The 17,045-nt window shown below is 44.3% G+C and overlaps 1 protein-coding gene across 1 annotated transcript in view; it reads left to right on the top strand.

Annotated features, from left to right (window-relative positions):
* Positions 1 to 1,870: 1,870 nt before the first annotated feature.
* TNIP3 (TNFAIP3 interacting protein 3) overlaps positions 1,871 to 17,045 on the top strand; it is a 123,676-nt gene continuing 108,501 nt past the window's right edge. Inside the window, exons 1-2 of the mRNA XM_044277453.1 lie at positions 1,871 to 2,086; positions 4,880 to 4,956. Coding sequence (XP_044133388.1) covers positions 2,072 to 2,086; positions 4,880 to 4,956 — 92 coding nt within the window. The 5' untranslated portion in view covers positions 1,871 to 2,071. The remainder of the gene's footprint in view (positions 2,087 to 4,879; positions 4,957 to 17,045) is intronic.

The following is a 17,045-nucleotide window of genomic DNA, read 5'->3' as shown; positions in this document are numbered from 1 at the left end:
CTCTAGCCCTTTCCATGATTTTTTAGAGCCATTTTAGTGCTCAAAAGTTCGGGTCCCCGTTGACTTCAATGCGGTTCAGGTTCGGGTCAAGTTTGGGTCCGGAAATCAAACTTTTTTGCGAAGTTCGGCCAAACCCGTCGAACCAAAAACTTCCATGTGTCCGCTCAACTCTATTCATTATCTTCGTCAGATTCCTAGGGGATATCCAGGATCTCAGGATCCGACAGATCAGGATTTCCTGAATCGGAATCACTTCCAACACTGATAAGATCTCTAGAGGATCTCGGTCTAGGAGGAGGGGGGCCTGGGGGGAGATGGGGACACATGTCTTTTTTGGGATGCCAGGGCAGATTGAACCTCTTCTCTAACCATGGCCTTGATGTCTTCCAACAGGCCAGAGGACTCGGATTTCACAACAGATGCAGTACCTTCCTTGCACAGTGGTTTAGAACCAGAAGAGGGCAGACGTTTAAAACACGCCTCACTTCCTGGTACTAACCTTAACTGAGGAGGAAAACGATTTTTCAGCGCGAGTGCAAAACATTGTCATGCGTTTTGCACGCGCGTGGGAAAAATCGCTTATGTTTGGTACCCAAACCTGGGTTTCTGTAGATTGCATTATTTCCCCTTATAACATGGTTATAAGGGAAAATAATAGCATTCTGAATACAGAATGCATAGTAAAATAGCGCTGGAGGGGTTAAAAATTTTTTTAAAAAAATTTAACTCACCTTAATCCACTTGCTCGCGTAGCCGGCATTTCCTTCTGTCTTCATCTTAGCTGTGTGGAGGAACAGGACCTGTGGTGACGTCACTCTGGTCATCACATGGTCAGTCACATGATCTTTTACCATGTTATAAGGGAAAATAATAATGATCGGGTCTCCATCCCGATAGTCTCCTAGCAACCGTGCGTGAAAATCGCACTTCATCCGCACTTGCTTGCGGATGCTTGCGATTTTCACGCAACCCCATTCACTTCTATGGGGCCTGCGTTGCGTGGATTATCGCACCGCAATGCACAATATAGAGCTTGCTGCGATTTTCACGCAACGCATAAGTGATGCGTGAAAATCACCGCTCGTGTGCACAGCCCCATAGAAATGAATAGGTCCAGATTTAGTGCGGGTGCAATGAGTTCACATCACGCATTGCACCCGCGCGGAATACTCGCCCGTGTGAAAGGGGCCTATGTCTGGGTGGAAATTGGCCCCCTTAGTTTCTGGGCCCCCTTAGTTTCTGGACCCCCTTAGCAGCTGCTACCCTGTAGGTTACACCCATGATTGTAATCTCTTGTGAGCAGGACTCTTGTGAGCAGGACTCTATTTAGATTTGCTGCTCAATTTTTTAAAATAAATATTTTCTATGATATTGGGTTGAAATTTTGCAATCTTCAAGACTAATTGTTAGTTTTCTATAGAATTACGGTCTCACAAAAGATTGAACTTGCAATGTTGTCACCAAACCCATTGTTAATGTAATGTTAGGGAACACTGTATTTTAAACTTGCTGTGTTGATGGAGTCATATGTACGTGTGAATATTTGTAGTTACAAAAAAAAACATTGTCATGTCACATTACCGCGTGGGTACATGGTAAATGAACACTATAATTGTAGTAATATATTACATGAAATTATGAAACTAAAGCGGGTTTCTAGAGCAGATGAAGAGGTTTAGAAGAGTTACAGTAAACAGCACTGAGTGGTCTGACTTTTGTGCGCTGATAAAATCGTTCCAGTGTGAAGGCAGAAGGGTTTCCTCTAGTGTTTCCCCATAATGTGTAGGTGTGCAGGTCTTGTTTATTCAGGGCGGGAGGGAATCCTTCATATAGATATCTACTTTCTCTTCAATATTGAAAAGGTGTGGGTGAATGCTTGAGAGATAGCAATGCCCATAGCTGCAGACATTTTCCTTGATCGTCCTATATCAGGGGGGTTTTCACAGTGCGGGGGAGGCTCATCATTTTCATATATACATCTGCACAGTAACTTTATTGCCATTTGAACCTTGAGACTTGAACAGTTTGCAAGCTGACACACGTGTAGGGATTTACTGAGCCGAAGATCTTAATGGAAGATAAAACTGTAAGTTTTCAAATTAAAGTGTCCTGCGTTTTACAATGTGGAGGGTTAATAGAGGTTACATTTATGACTTAAATTCCTATCTGCATGTTCCAAGTTTAACCTCTCACCTCTATGTATAATAATAATAACTACTAACATATATATATATATATATATATATATATATATATATAATACTGAATACTGTGCTGTATATTATATGAATAGTACAGTAACTGGTACACCTGAAAAATTTAAAGAAAATGTTTTTTTATTATAGTTTTTGTGTTTTCAATATGTGCATATTCTATCAATCAATCTTGTTCTTCTATCTTTCTCTCTCTCTCGATCTTTCATACATACACATCCATCACATGTATATAACTTATATAGTAACAGGGTACTAGAAAATGTTATTTTGGTTATCCAAAAGAGTACTTGTTTGTTTTCAATATGAGCATATTGTATCAACCTATCTATGGCCACATTCACATCACTGACAGTTATTTCAGTTGTTCTCTCCATTAAAGGAACAGAACAAAGTAAATAACAGAAGTTCTGGGTTTGGCACATAACTGAAACCTACAGAGCCAAACAGGTCCTTTTGACTACAGGGAGTGCAGAATTATTAGGCAAATGAGTATTTTGACCACATCATCCTCTTTATGCATGTTGTCTTACTCCAAGCTGTATAGGCTCGAAAGCCTACTACCAATTAAGCATATTAGGTGATGTGCATCTCTGTAATGAGAAGGGGTGTGATCTAATGACATCAACACCCTATATCAGGTGTGCATAATTATTAGGCAACTTCCTTTCCTTTGGCAAAATGGGTCAAAAGAAGGACTTGACAGGCTCAGAAAAGTCAAAAATAGTGAGATATCTTGCAGAGGGATGCAGCACTCTTAAAATTGCAAAGCTTCTGAAGCGTGATCATCGAACAATCAAGCGTTTCATTCAAAATAGTCAACAGGGTCGCAAGAAGCGTGTGGAAAAACCAAGGCGCAAAATAACTGCCCATGAACTGAGAAAAGTCAAGCGTGCAGCTGCCAAGATGCCACTTGCCACCAGTTTGGCCATATTTCAGAGCTGCATCATCACTGGAGTGCCCAAAAGCACAAGATGTGCAATACTCAGAGACATGGCCAAGGTAAGAAAGGCTGAAAGACGACCACCACTGAACAAGACACACAAGCTGAAACGTCAAGACTGGGCCAAGAAATATCTCAAGACTGATTTTTCTAAGATTTTATGGACTGTTGAAATGAGAGTGAGTCTTGATGGGCCAGATGGATGGGCCCGTGGCTGGATTGGTAAAGGGCAGAGAGCTCCAGTCCGACTCAGACGCCAGCAAGGTGGAGGTGGAGTACTGGTTTGGGCTGGTATCATCAAAGATGAGCTTGTGGGGCCTTTTCGGGTTGAGGATGGAGTCAAGCTCAACTCCCAGTCCTACTGCCAGTTTCTGGAAGACACCTTCTTCAAGCAGTGGTACAGGAAGAAGTCTGCATCCTTCAAGAAAAACATGATTTTCATGCAGGACAATGCTCCATAACACGCGTCCAAGTACTCCACAGCGTGGCTGGCAAGAAAGGGTATAAAAGAAGAAAATCTAATGACATGGCCTCCTTGTTCACCTGATCTGAACCCCATTGAGAACCTGTGATCCATCATCAAATGTGAGATTTACAAGGAGGGAAAACAGTACACCTCTCTGAACAGTGTCTGGGAGGCTGTGGTTGCTGCTGCACGCAATGTTGATGGTGAACAGATCAAAACACTGACAGAATCCATGGATGGCAGGCTTTTGAGTGTCCTTGCAAAGAAAGGTGGCTATATTGGTCACTGATTTGTTTTTGTTTTGTTTTTGAATGTCAGAAATGTATATTTGTGAATGTTGAGATGTTATATTGGTTTCACTGGTAAAAATAAATAATTGAAATGGGTATATAATTGTTTTTTGTTAAGTTGCCTAATAATTATGCACAGTAATAGTCACCTGCACACACAGATATCCCCCTAAAATAGCTAAAACTAAAAACAAACTAAAAACTACTTCCAAAAATATTCAGCTTTGATATTAATAAGTTTTTTGGGTTCATTGAGAACATGGTTGTTGTTCAATAATAAAATGAATCCTCAAAAATACAACTTGCCTAATAATTCTGCACTCCCTGTATAATGGGGTTTGTTTGATTTCCATTCGGGTGTGCGCTTTTATTGGCGGAAAAAAAAAGTCCTGCAATGGAGGACCCGAACTAAACCTCCAACACAGATGTGAACTAGCCCTATCTTGTCTATCCATCTTTATCGCTCTCTCATAAATACACATCCTTCACATGCATATATCTAACATATATTAATTAGTCATAAGAAAATGTTATTTTTATTAAATATCTGAAGTAGACTTTGATCGGAATTTTAGAAAAAAATTGATTTGCCGCCAAGCCAAATTTCCTTGTGTTTCGTATTAACAATTTTTTTCCAAAATGGTGGTAAAAAAATTACCCCATCCATTTGCACGCGAAGATGCAGCTATGATCCCATGCAAAATCTTGTCCGCAGTGACGTATGACGTCACCATGCCGGCCAGAATTATGACATCATCACGTCTGTCACGGTTAATTCGTTAAGAATCTATCATAAACTTTTTATTTATTGTTTTTAATTGTTGAGGTTAATGGGTAATGGATTGAACAAATGAGTACAATCTGATATAAACTGATATTTTTCAATCAGTATTGAAAATGACCTGGACGTTGCAGAGAAGAAGAATACATGTGAATCTAAGCTTATTTTATACATATTTTTCTCTAGCCCCTATATGGAGAAGAAGATGCATGTGAAATTACAGAATTAAAACTGTACTGGAATAAATGCTTGGAGTCAGAAAGGTATGGAAAATCATTTTGTGTTCACATAATTTCTATGGGGATAAAGGTTTGCCAGGTGGCAACACTTGTACTTGTAAGGCCAAGCTGACAAATGGGGATTTTTGCTTTCAAAACCATGTGACAAAAATGGCCACAGAAACACATACATTTAAAAAGTATATTAACAAGACGTATATGGAGAAAAAAATGGCATGAAAAATGCAGTGCTTTGAAAAATGAAGACTGGATACAGAAATATGCATGTACAGATATTCATATCTTCCCATAGACTAACAGTAACACTCTGACTACAATATTTTCAGCTGAAAAAGATTAAAAAAAAGGGTCACTACAAATGCAGCATTAAACACACCTAGATTTGGAGGGTAATCTTGCCTAAAAAAGGTTTTTACATTTTATGAACCTAAATTAAGATAAAGCACCAGCATACCTATATGACCTTGTTAGGACATCCCATTTCAAATCCGTGATTGCTTTTATTGGGTTCTCTTTTTATTAGAAGAGAGAGAAAGGGACCTCAAATTTCAACTAGAGTGCAGCAGTTTCTCTCTGTGAGGTTTTTCAATGCAAGCAACTGAATAGCAAATCTCGAGGCACTTACTATTGCAGTCTGAGTGGCCCCAATCTTAGAAAACACCTATATTCTGCAACAGGAAAGGAAAAATGCTGTTCTCGTCTCCATCCTCCATTCATAGAACAGAGAGGCATTGAAAATAATGCCCATATTCTGAGTTTTGAAACCTGGCAGGCTGTTCGGGCAGAGCAGTTCAACATATCCTGCATAGCTAGGATACGGTGCTAGGAACTGCCCGATCCCCATTGACTACAATAGGGTCCAAGGGGGATCCGGATGGTTTCCAGAATAAATGCTGGCTTTCAGCTAAACAAAAATGCATTCATGTGAGACATTTTGTCTAGCAAAAACAGCATTATGCCAGAAAGCGGCCAGATACCTGTAGGATCCCATTGAATTCCCTGCGCTATCCGGCTATGCTGGATATGATGAACAGCAGGGGCGTACATAGAAATCATTGGGCCCCATGGCAAGAATGTGAATTGGGCCCCCTTGTGAGTGACCCATTGCAGCCCCTTGGGGTATGTGCACATCTACTGCAGAGGTTCCAGCAAAAGCCTCTGTTGCAGATTCTAGCAAAAACAAAGGACAAAACAATCTTGAATGACCGCATTATTGTGAATGGGATTCGCCAGGTGCCAGCAGTGTTTGGCATATGCCGGATATGGTGATTCTGGTATTCTGCTGGTATGCTGGAACAGAATAACAAAATCTGATGGCAAGTGATTACCTAGCCTTACCCGATGAATTGTGCCTGATGCTGCTACTTTTTATATAGTGTGTCATCCTTCTCCATGGACTGTGCCAGCTTCTGCTGCTTCACCTCCTCCCCGATGCTGACTCACCGTTTGTGCTGTAGGCTTGGGGCAGATCTTCACAACACTAGTCTGGAGTCTGGACTGGTGATGGTGCGGGATCAGGTCAGGTCTGGACAGGTCAGTCAGGTCACAGTCTGACGTGTGCTGGCAGAGGAACATTACAGGGACATTTTCCAAAGTGCAGACACAGAAATCTAAAGGATTTCATCCAGTCACAACTGATGTTTTTCTGACTGCTGCAGAACCACCTAATACACACCTTAGCTGCTGCAGAACCTGCTAATACACACCTCAGCTGCTGCAGAACCTCCTAATACACACCTTAGCTGCTGCAGAACCTCCTAATACACACCTCAGCTGCTGCAGAACCTCCTAATACACACCTCAGCTGCTGAAGAACCTGCTAATACACACCTCAGCTGCTGCAGAACCTTCTAATACACACCTCAGCTGCTGTAGAACTTCCTAATATACACTACGTGCAGAATTATTAGGCAAATGAGTATTTTGACCACATCATCCTCTTTATGCATGTTGTCTTACTCCAAGCTGTATAGGCTCGAAAGCCTACTACCAATTAAGCATATTAGGTGATGTGCATCTCTGTAATGAGAAGGGGTGTGGTCTAATGACATCAACACCCTATATCAGGTGTGCATAATTATTAGGCAACTTCCTTTCCTTTGGCAAACTGGGTCAAAAGAAGGACTTGACAGGCTCAGAAAAGTCAAAAATAGTGAGATATCTTGCAGAGGGATGCAGCACTCTTAAAATTGCAAAGCTTCTGAAGCGTGATCATCGAACAATCAAGCGTTTCATTCAAAATAGTCAACAGGGTCGCAAGAAGCGTGTGGAAAAACCAAGGCGCAAAATAACTGCCCATGAACTGAGAAAAGTCAAGCGTGCAGCTGCCAAGATGCCACTTGCCACCAGTTTGGCCATATTTCAGAGCTGCAACATCACTGGAGTGCCCAAAAGCACAAGGTGTGCAATACTCAGAGACATGGCCAAGGTAAGAAAGGCTGAAAGACGACCACCACTGAACAAGACACACAAGCTGAAACGTCAAGACTGGGCCAAGAAATATCTCAAGACTGATTTTTCTAAGATTTTATGGACTGTTGAAATGAGAGTGAGTCTTGATGGGCCAGATGGCTGGATTGGTAAAGGGCAGAGAGCTCCAGTCCGACTCAGACTCCAGCAAGGTGGAGGTGGAGTACTGGTTTGGGCTGGTATCATCAAAGATGAGCTTGTGGGGCCTTTTTGGGTTGAGGATGGAGTCAAGCTCAACTCCCAGTCCTACTGCCAGTTTCTGGAAGACACCTTCTTCAAGCAGTGGTACAGGAAGAAGTCTGCAAGGTAAGAAAAACATGATTTTCATGCAGGACAATGCTCCATCACACGCGTCCAAGTACTCCACAGCGTGGCTGGCAAGAAAGGGTATAAAAGAAGAAAATCTAATGACATGGCCTCCTTGTTCGGCTGATCTGAACCCCATTGAGAACCTGTGGTCCATCATCAAATGTGAGATTTACAAGGAGGGAAAACAGTACACCTCTCTGAACAGTGTCTGGGAGGCTGTGGTTGCTGCTGCACGCAATGTTGATGGTGAACAGATCAAAACACTGACAGAATCCATGGATGGCAGGCTTTTGAGTGTCCTTGCAAAGAAAGGTGGCTATATCGGTCACTGATTTGTTTTTGTTTTGTTTTTGAATGTCAGAAATGTATATTTGTGAATGTTGAGATGTTATATTGGTTTCACTGGTAAAAATAAATAATTGAAATGGGTATATAATTGTTTTTTGTTAAGTTGCCTAATAATTATGCACAGTAATAGTCACCTGCACACACAGATATCCCCCTAAAATAGCTAAAACTAAAAACAAACTAAAAACTACTTCCAAAAATATTCAGCTTTGATATTAATGAGTTTTTTGGGTTCATTGAGAACATGGTTGTTGTTCAATAATAAAATTAATCCTCAAAAATACAACTTGCCTAATAATTCTGCACTCCCTGTACACCTCAGCCACTACATAAAAGGCTTTGACCACATCTGTGTTGGGGCCTCATTCGCAGATCAGGTCATAAATTCTGGACACAATTTTATAGCCTAGCAGATGGAAACCCGTCAGATCTCATCATAGTCAGCGGGATCCGTCGGGTGTTGTCGTCCATGAAGTGCCAGATCCGAAACTGCAGTGATTTTCGTTGATTTGCTCCTATGACTGCAGAACAGTGAACGTCACCAGCACAGATGTGAACAAAGCCCAATACACACCTCAGCGGCTGCAGAACATTATAATAGTGACAAGGGAACTACAAGTCTCATTATCACCAGATGTTTTGTTATTATTGGAAGTTAGGGAGATGTAAAATGGAGAGAACTACAACTCCCAGCATGTCCAGGCTGCTATTATCGGATACAAGTAGATATAACACAGAGAGAGTATAAGGCCGGGTTCACATCACCATTTGGTTTTCCGTTCTTCTGATCCGTCAGATGAACAGAAAAATAAAGAAAAAACAGATCCTGTATTTCAAGCATCAGTTCTGCACATTTGGCATCCGTTTATGCCATTTGTGTCAGAGATCCGTTATTTTAGAGGGAAAAAAGTCCTTCATGAAAAAAAGAAAACTAAACGGTGATGTGAACCCAGCTTAAGAAGAGAGAACTACAACTTCTAGCATGTCCAGATTATTATAGGACATCATCTAGTTGTACTAGGAGAGAGCTTTAAAAATAAATAACTATGGCCCCCAGTATTGCCAGACTTATTATTGGGCATCAGTATACATTACAGAGAGGGAGTATAAGAGGAGAGAACTACAATTCCCAGCATTGCCAAACTGTATTAGGGCATACATTTAAATTACATGGAGAGGGATACAATAGGACAGAACCACAACTCACAGCATTACCAGACAGTAATAGGTGTAAGGGATTAGGTAGCGGGGCTGTCGTCTCCTGGGTAGACAGGCACAGTTTAGCAGGCACACCGACGAAGTTACAGTCCACACGGCAGGAACTTCGTTTAACTGACCTCAGCCAGTTTTATTGTCAGGTTGAGGTACAGAACATAAAACATAGCAAACAAAAATCCTAAGCCTGTCCGGCTCTAACTATACAGCATAAACCCTCCCTGACCAAGTGCCGGCCTAATACCAAGCACCCAAACAAAATAGCAAAGTCCGTACCTCTTGTAGTGCTCTCACAGGCTCCATGCAGGTAACCTGTTCCCAGGCTGAGCGAGCTGTGTCTGCATTCTCAGCCTTATATCAGGCCAGCACACCTGAGGAGTAATTACCTGACAGCCCAAAAGCCGGACTGTCCGGATGGAGTGGGGCCCACCCTTCTCTCCCCACTCCAGCAACACAGGCCCTAAGAACAGGTTTTATGCAAACCCGAATTGCACAGACCTCTCCTGAACATTTCCCTGGTTGCTTTTAAATGACAGAAGTGAGAAATCTTGGGCACACATAGACCCCATCCACTACTTCTCCAGACACTCTGTCACATATCCTCCCCCCCTGTTTCAGACCCAGGGCTGGAACACATCTGGACATCAGACAATGTACACGGGACAAGGCATCTGCATTTCCCATTTGGGTCCCTGGCCTGTGCTTTACGGTAAACTGGTACTCTTGCAGGGCTAAGAACCATCTTGTTACCCTCCTATTTTTTTCCTTATTCTCACACATCCATTTTAAGGGAGCATGATCCGTGACCAATTCAAAGTGACGGCCAAGCAAATAGTAGCGGAGTGCTTCCAGGGCCCATTTAATAGCGAGGCACTCTTTTTCCACAATTGCATATTTTTGCTCATGATCATTAAGTTTCCTGCTCAGATACAGTACAGGGTGTTCCTCTCCATCCCTTACCTGTGACAGTACTGCCCCCAGTCCCACCTCAGACGCATCAGTCTGTAGGACAAACCCTTTCTTAAAATCTGGGGTTATCAGCACTGGCTGAGCGCACAGGAGGGTTTTTAAAGTCTGAAATGATTTTTCAGCCTCTTGTGACCACTTGACCATGACAGAGTCCTTCCCTTTTGTCAGGTCCGTTAATGGGGCTGCAAGGGAAGCAAAATTAGGTATAAATCGCCGGTAATAGCCTGTAATCCCCAAGAAGGCACGGACTTGCTTCTTGTTTACCGGTTGAGGCCACCTTTGTATGGCTTCGATTTTGTTTAACTGGGGCTTTACTAGGCCTCGGCCTATGATGTAACCTAGATACTTAGCATCTTCAAGACCAATGGCACATTTTTTGGGATTAGCTGTGAAGCCTGCCTCACACAGGGAATTGATAACCGCCTGCACCCTAGATAGATGGGATTCCCAGTCTGGACTTTGGATGATGATGTCATCCAGATATGCGGCGGCGTACTGTCTGCGGGGTCTTAAAATCTTATCCATCGCCCTCTGGAAGGTTGCAGGGGCTCCATGCAAACCAAACGGCAAGACCACATAATGAAACAACCCATCAGGAGTGGCAAAGGCAGTTTTCTCTTTGGCCTCATTTGTCAGGGGAATTTGCCAGTATCCCTTGGTTAGGTCTAGAGTGGTTATATACCTGGCATTTCCGAGCCTGTCAATGAGCTCATCAACACGGGGCATTGGGTAAGCATCAAACTTAGATATGGTGTTCAACTTTCGGAAGTCATTGCAAAACCTCCAGCTGCCATCTGGTTTGGGGATCAGAACTATAGGACTGGACCACTGGCTATGGGACTCTTCAATTACCCCAAGTTCCAACATTTTCCTCACCTCTTCAGAGATAAGCCCTCTCCTGGCCTCTGGTATTCTGTAGGGCCGCAGCTTAACCCTTTTCCCCGGTTCTGTAATGATGTCATGTTTTATGACAGAGGTGCGACCTGGGATCTCTGAGAAAAAATCCCTATTCTTAAAGAGGAATCCCTGCACTTCTACCTTTTGTGTCTTGGCCAGGGAGTCGGGAATTGTTACCTCTGGCAACAGGGGCTTCCCAGAGCACCGCTGCTCTGGTGGGAAGGAGGTGTCAGCTGCAAGTGATAGTCGATCTTTCCACGGTTTTATAAGATTAACGTGGTATATTTGCTCAGGCTTCCTCTTATCTGGTTGACGGATTTTATAGTTTACCTCATTTACTTTCTCTATCACCTCAAAGGGGCCTTGCCACTTAGCCAGGAACTTACTCTCTACTGTAGGGATCAGTACCAGAACCCGGTCACCTGGTGCAAAGGTACGTACTCTGGCACTGCGGTTATACACCCTTTGCTGTGCCCCCTGAGCCTGGGCCATATGTTCTCGTACAATAGGCATCACCGCAGATATACGGTCTTGCATTTGTACCACATGTTCTAGGACACTTCTATAGGGGGTAGCTTCTTCTTCCCAAGTTTCTTTTGCTATATCTAGCAGACCCCTAGGGTGGCGACCATATAGCAACTCAAATGGGGAGTAGCCTGTAGAGGACTGAGGCACCTCACGGATGGCAAACATGAGATAAGGGAGAAGGAAATCCCAGTTTTTCCCATCTTTGTCTACCACTTTTTTAAGCATGGCTTTTAGAGTTTTATTAAATCTCTCTACCAGTCCATCAGTCTGTGGATGGTAGACAGAGGTACGCAGCTGTTTAACTTTGAACAGTTTACATAACTCCTTCATGATGCGTGACATAAAGGGGGTACCCTGATCTGTTAGGATCTCTTTTGGTAGTCCCACGCGACTGAACACCTGCACCAACTCTTTAGCTATGGCCTTCGATGACGTATTACGTAAGGGTATAGCTTCCGGGTAACGAGTAGCGTAGTCCATGATTACGAGAATATGTTGGTGGCCTCGAGCAGATCTTACAAGGGGCCCCACCAGATCCATGGCTATTCTCTCAAATGGTATTTCAATGATTGGTAGAGGTACCAGGGGACTACGATAGTGTGGCCTAGGAGCCGAAATTTGGCACTCGGGGCAGGTGTCACAATAGTCTTTAACATCTTTATGGACCCCAGGCCAAAAGAACCTTTGAAGGACTCTGTCTGTAGTCTTTTCAGCTCCCAAATGCCCCCCCATAAGGTGACCATGAGCAATGTCTAGTACCGTGCGTCGGTACACTTTAGGAACCACCAGTTGTTCCACCAGATCCTCTCCCCTTTTTACCACCTGGTACAACAAGTCATGTTTCACAGCCATATGCGGGAAACAAACTCTGCCATCCGGTTCCACCAGTTTACCATCAATAGACTTCACATTTTCCCTGGCTCTAGTAAGGGTGGGATCTTTTAATTGCTCAGCACCAAATTGCTCTTTCCGTACTGCCAGGTCTGGCAAATTGTCATTAAGTGAGTCTTCCCTCTCTGGACTGCTCTGACCCTCTTCTAACCTATCACTATGGTCAGAGACCTCAGGCTCCCCTACCATGACAGACAAGGGAAACGATTCACCATCAACAGAAGTCTCTCTTAAATACCCACACCTTTCGGTACCTGGTGGTAGGTCATCTCCTTCCTGACAGGCATTTGAAAGTTTATGTTCCCATAGCTGCCAGAAATGTGGAAAATCCCGCCCCATGATGACATCATGCATTAACTTAGGCACTAAACCAACCATAAATTTTTCTGCCCCGTATCGGGTATTTACATCTACCACAGCAGTGTGATAATTACGGGTGTCTCCGTGTATGCAGGTTACCGCCATGGTTTTAGTTTGCCATTTCCTGGGGTTTACCAAATCCGTTTTTACAAGGGTGACCAGACTGCCTGAGTCCAACAAGGCACTCACATCTTTACCTTCCACCGTAATAACACACATTTGTTTCTCCCCCGCAGTATTTAGTAATACTACACACGCAGGCTGGGCATACAGTGATAAACGGCGGTTTATATATGAGGCATCACATTGCATTGGTTCACCATACATTGGGCAATTGGCAACAACATGACCTGGCATTTGACATCTGAAACATTTTATTAAGTCCCTATTAAGTCTCTTATAGGCCACAGATCTCCCTGGCATGGCTTGCCAGCTTCTAGAGCCTGGGCCTCCAGTCTCTCCACTTGCACCCACAGATACATCGCTTCTGCCAGCCCCCTTTTCCCTTAGAACAGTCTTACCAGGTAGTCCCGGAGATCTCCGCTGCAGGGCTGGGGGGCGCTGCGGCAGACTCAGTAGCTCCTCTGCGGATGTGTACCTCCCCACCATCTCCACCATCTGGTCAGCATTCTTGGGGTCACCGTGGTTCACCCACTTGCGCAAGGTAACGGGGAGGGCCCTTAAGTACCGGTCCATCACAACCCGTTCCACCATCTGAGGGCCTGTCAGGAACTCCGGCTGCAACCACTTCTTGGTCAGGTGTATGAGGTCGTGCATTTGGGAACGTGGAGGTTTATCCATACTGTAGTCCCAGTTGTGCACACACTGAGCACGGACTGAAAGAGTAACCCCAAGGCGTGTAAGGATCTCCTTTTTTAGCATAACATAGTCCATAGCATCCTGATTCTCCAGGTCAAATATGCCTTTTGGGGTTCTCCTGAAAGGAAGGGGGCCAACAGTCCGGCCCACTGTGCCTTTGGCCAACCTTCTCGCTCGGCAGTCCTTTCGAAGGTGGTAAGGTAGGCCTCCACGTCATCTGCGGTTGTCATCTTTTGCAGAAAGTGACTAGCCCTTATGGCGGCATGAGGGGCCTCTGCCATCCCTGGGACCCGTCCAGCGACACTGGTCAGTTGCTGCACCACAACTGCTAAGGTCTCCCGATCTTTTCTTTGCGCCTCTTGTGCAGCCTCCAGTTGGGCCGTCAGCCTGCGGCTGGTTTCCTCAAGCGCCTTTTGCTGTACTAGGGTAGCCTCCCGCTGCACTCGGGTAGCCTCCTGTTGAGATGCAACAGCTTGCAACATAGCTTTAACCACATCCTCCATTTTCCAAGAGGCAGAAAACAGTCTTTGGTGCACCGCACAAAACTGGACTCTGTCCCTTTAAATGTTCAGGTTTTTTTTTTTTTTTTCTTATGCCAGAATTTGGTGTGCGCGCATCCTCCACCACATGTAAGGGATTAGGTAGCGGGGCTGTCGTCTCCTGGGTAGACAGGCACAGTTTAGCAGGCACACCGACGAAGTTACAGTCCACACGGCTCTAACTATACAGCATGAACCCTCCCTGACCAAGTGCCGGCCTAATACCAAGCACCCAAACAAAATAGCAAAGTCCGTACCTCTTGTAGTGCTCTCACAGGCTCCATGCAGGTAACCTGTTCCCAGGCTGAGCGAGCTGTGTCTGCATTCTCAGCCTTATATCAGGCCAGCACACCTGAGGAGTAATTACCTGACAGCCCAAAATCCGGACTGTCCGGATGGAGTGGGGCCCACCCTTCTCTCCCCACTCCAGCAACACAGGCCCTAAGAACAGGTTTTATGCAAACCCGAATTGCACAGACCTCTCCTGAACATTTCCCTGGTTGCTTTTAAATGACAGAAGTGAGAAATCTTGGGCACACATAGACCCCATCCACTACTTCTCCAGACACTCTGTCACATAGGGCATACGTTTAAATTACATGGAGTGGGATATAATAGGACAGAACTACAACTCCCAGCTTTTCTAGGATGTTATGGCTTATCCTAGAACACCACTAACCTCTCCTCCAGGCACAAGAAGCTCCGCCCCCTCACAGGGATATGCCACAGGTCTTTCACCAGTCCTCTGCACTGGTCACATGATGATGACATCACCAAAGGTCCTTTAGACTTCTGCTGCTCTGCCATTCCTTGGCTTCCTGCACTGGTCACATGGTTGATGACATCACTTAAGGTCCTTCTCCACCTCTTACATTCTCAGGTAGCCATACAAGTGTAATTAGTGGGCGGGGCCTATCCTCCACTGCGGGGCCCCTTCCCCCAGGGGCCCTATAGCAGCTGCGTGGTCTGCCTCTATTGGAGATTATTACAAATAGGTTACACAAAACATAGACATACACATAAAACGGTAATTAAGTATACTATGTTAAATAGACCCGGAAAAAGTAAGTAAAAACCCACTCAGTGTACAGAGATACACCAAACAACAAGAATGAACTGAGATTAGACGGGTATATCATCAAAAATAAATCCTTTATTAAATAAATGGCATATAGACGAGAACATAAGACAACAGATAAAAAATGGCTACATCTGAGGAGGCATATCAGCACAGGTGAAACATGGGGGGGAGGGATGGAGTATAAAAAAGGAGGTAGAAAAGAGGAGTACAATACCTCACTAATTTCTGCATGTACTTCTGCAACCACACTTACTCAGTATATAGGGGCAAAACAAAACTTGAAAGTACTAAAGTGCAAGTGCAAATGGTAAAACACCATATCAGTAAATGGTTGCAGACTACACCACAACATATAGATGTGTGATAGTTCCAAATAGGTATATGGGACCATACAACAGCCAAGAGAGAATGTTAAAGTGCAAGTGCATAAGGAGTCACCACATCAATGGTCCAATATCACAATTGTAACTGTGGTGACAACCTGAACCTCCATATACATACAGATATGGCTCAGGTGCACAGCAACATCCACCTATGGATAACCCAAGTGGATATAGCTAAACACCAGAGCCAGTAAGCACATCCCCCAAAGTCCACAAAAAACATAGGATATCTACATACCCATGATATGGGGATATACACCTCAGGAGAGGTACGTAACCCCCGACGCGTGTTTCGGAGGATGCCTTCCTCTGGGGGCAGGCTCTCCTTGTGAATGCGCTTCTTATAAAGGACCTTACACACCTGTGTCACATATTTAATTGATCTAAAAATGCCCCATTGTAAGCAGGAGTATGGGAGGAGGGAAGTTGGGGGCGGGCGAAGTAATGCAGTCGGCCGCACATCTCGCCCCACCCACATGACGCGTCAGAGCCGCGACGGCCAATCGCGCATCCGGCAGCGCCAAAAAAGAGGCAGGGAATTATAATATAAAGGCCAAGCATAGGTTACAGTATAAAAATAATGTGAACTAAAGTGCTGTGCATAGATACATAAGACATATATAGTAAAAGAGTATGAAGTGAGTACTCCATATAATAGAGGAATGAGTAGTAAATCTTCCATGTCGATGGGCGTCCTAAAGGGATCTTGTCCCCCCAATATATCCTAAGAGCTCCATATAACAAGGGGCGAACAGGTGTAGAAGGAACCAGGTGTACTTAGGAATATAAAAACACATATATAAGTATCCATAAAATAAACTAGGATGCAAAAAACAAGGGTGCCAATGCTTAAAAAATATATTAAAAACGAAAATGTGTGGCACTCAGAGAAATGGAGCGAAACCCAAGACCTCATTGAGACCTTTTGGTTGCATGGTATCTAGGATCCAGATCCACCTGGTCTCACGTTGAGCCAAGTTTTTCGCTATGTTGCCACCCCGCATCCCCAAATCCACTTGATTAATGCCACGTACCCTCAAAAGGTGGGGCGAGATGTGCGGCCGGCTAACTGGCCATTGGCCGGCTGCATTACTTCGCCCGCCCCCAACTTCCCTCCTCCCATACTCCTGCTTATAATGGGGCGTTTTTAGATCAATTAAATATGTGACACAGGTGTGTAAGGTCCTTTATAAGAAGCGCATTCACAAGGAGAGCCTGCCCCCCAGAGGAAGGCATCCGCCGAAACACACGTCGGGGGTTATGTGCCTCTCCTGAGGTGTATATCCCCATATCATGGGTATGTAG

Source organism: Bufo gargarizans, chromosome 1 (genome assembly GCF_014858855.1).
Source record: "Bufo gargarizans isolate SCDJY-AF-19 chromosome 1, ASM1485885v1, whole genome shotgun sequence".
Lineage (NCBI taxonomy): Eukaryota > Metazoa > Chordata > Amphibia > Anura > Bufonidae > Bufo > Bufo gargarizans.
This window is presented reverse-complemented; position numbering and strand designations above follow the sequence as displayed.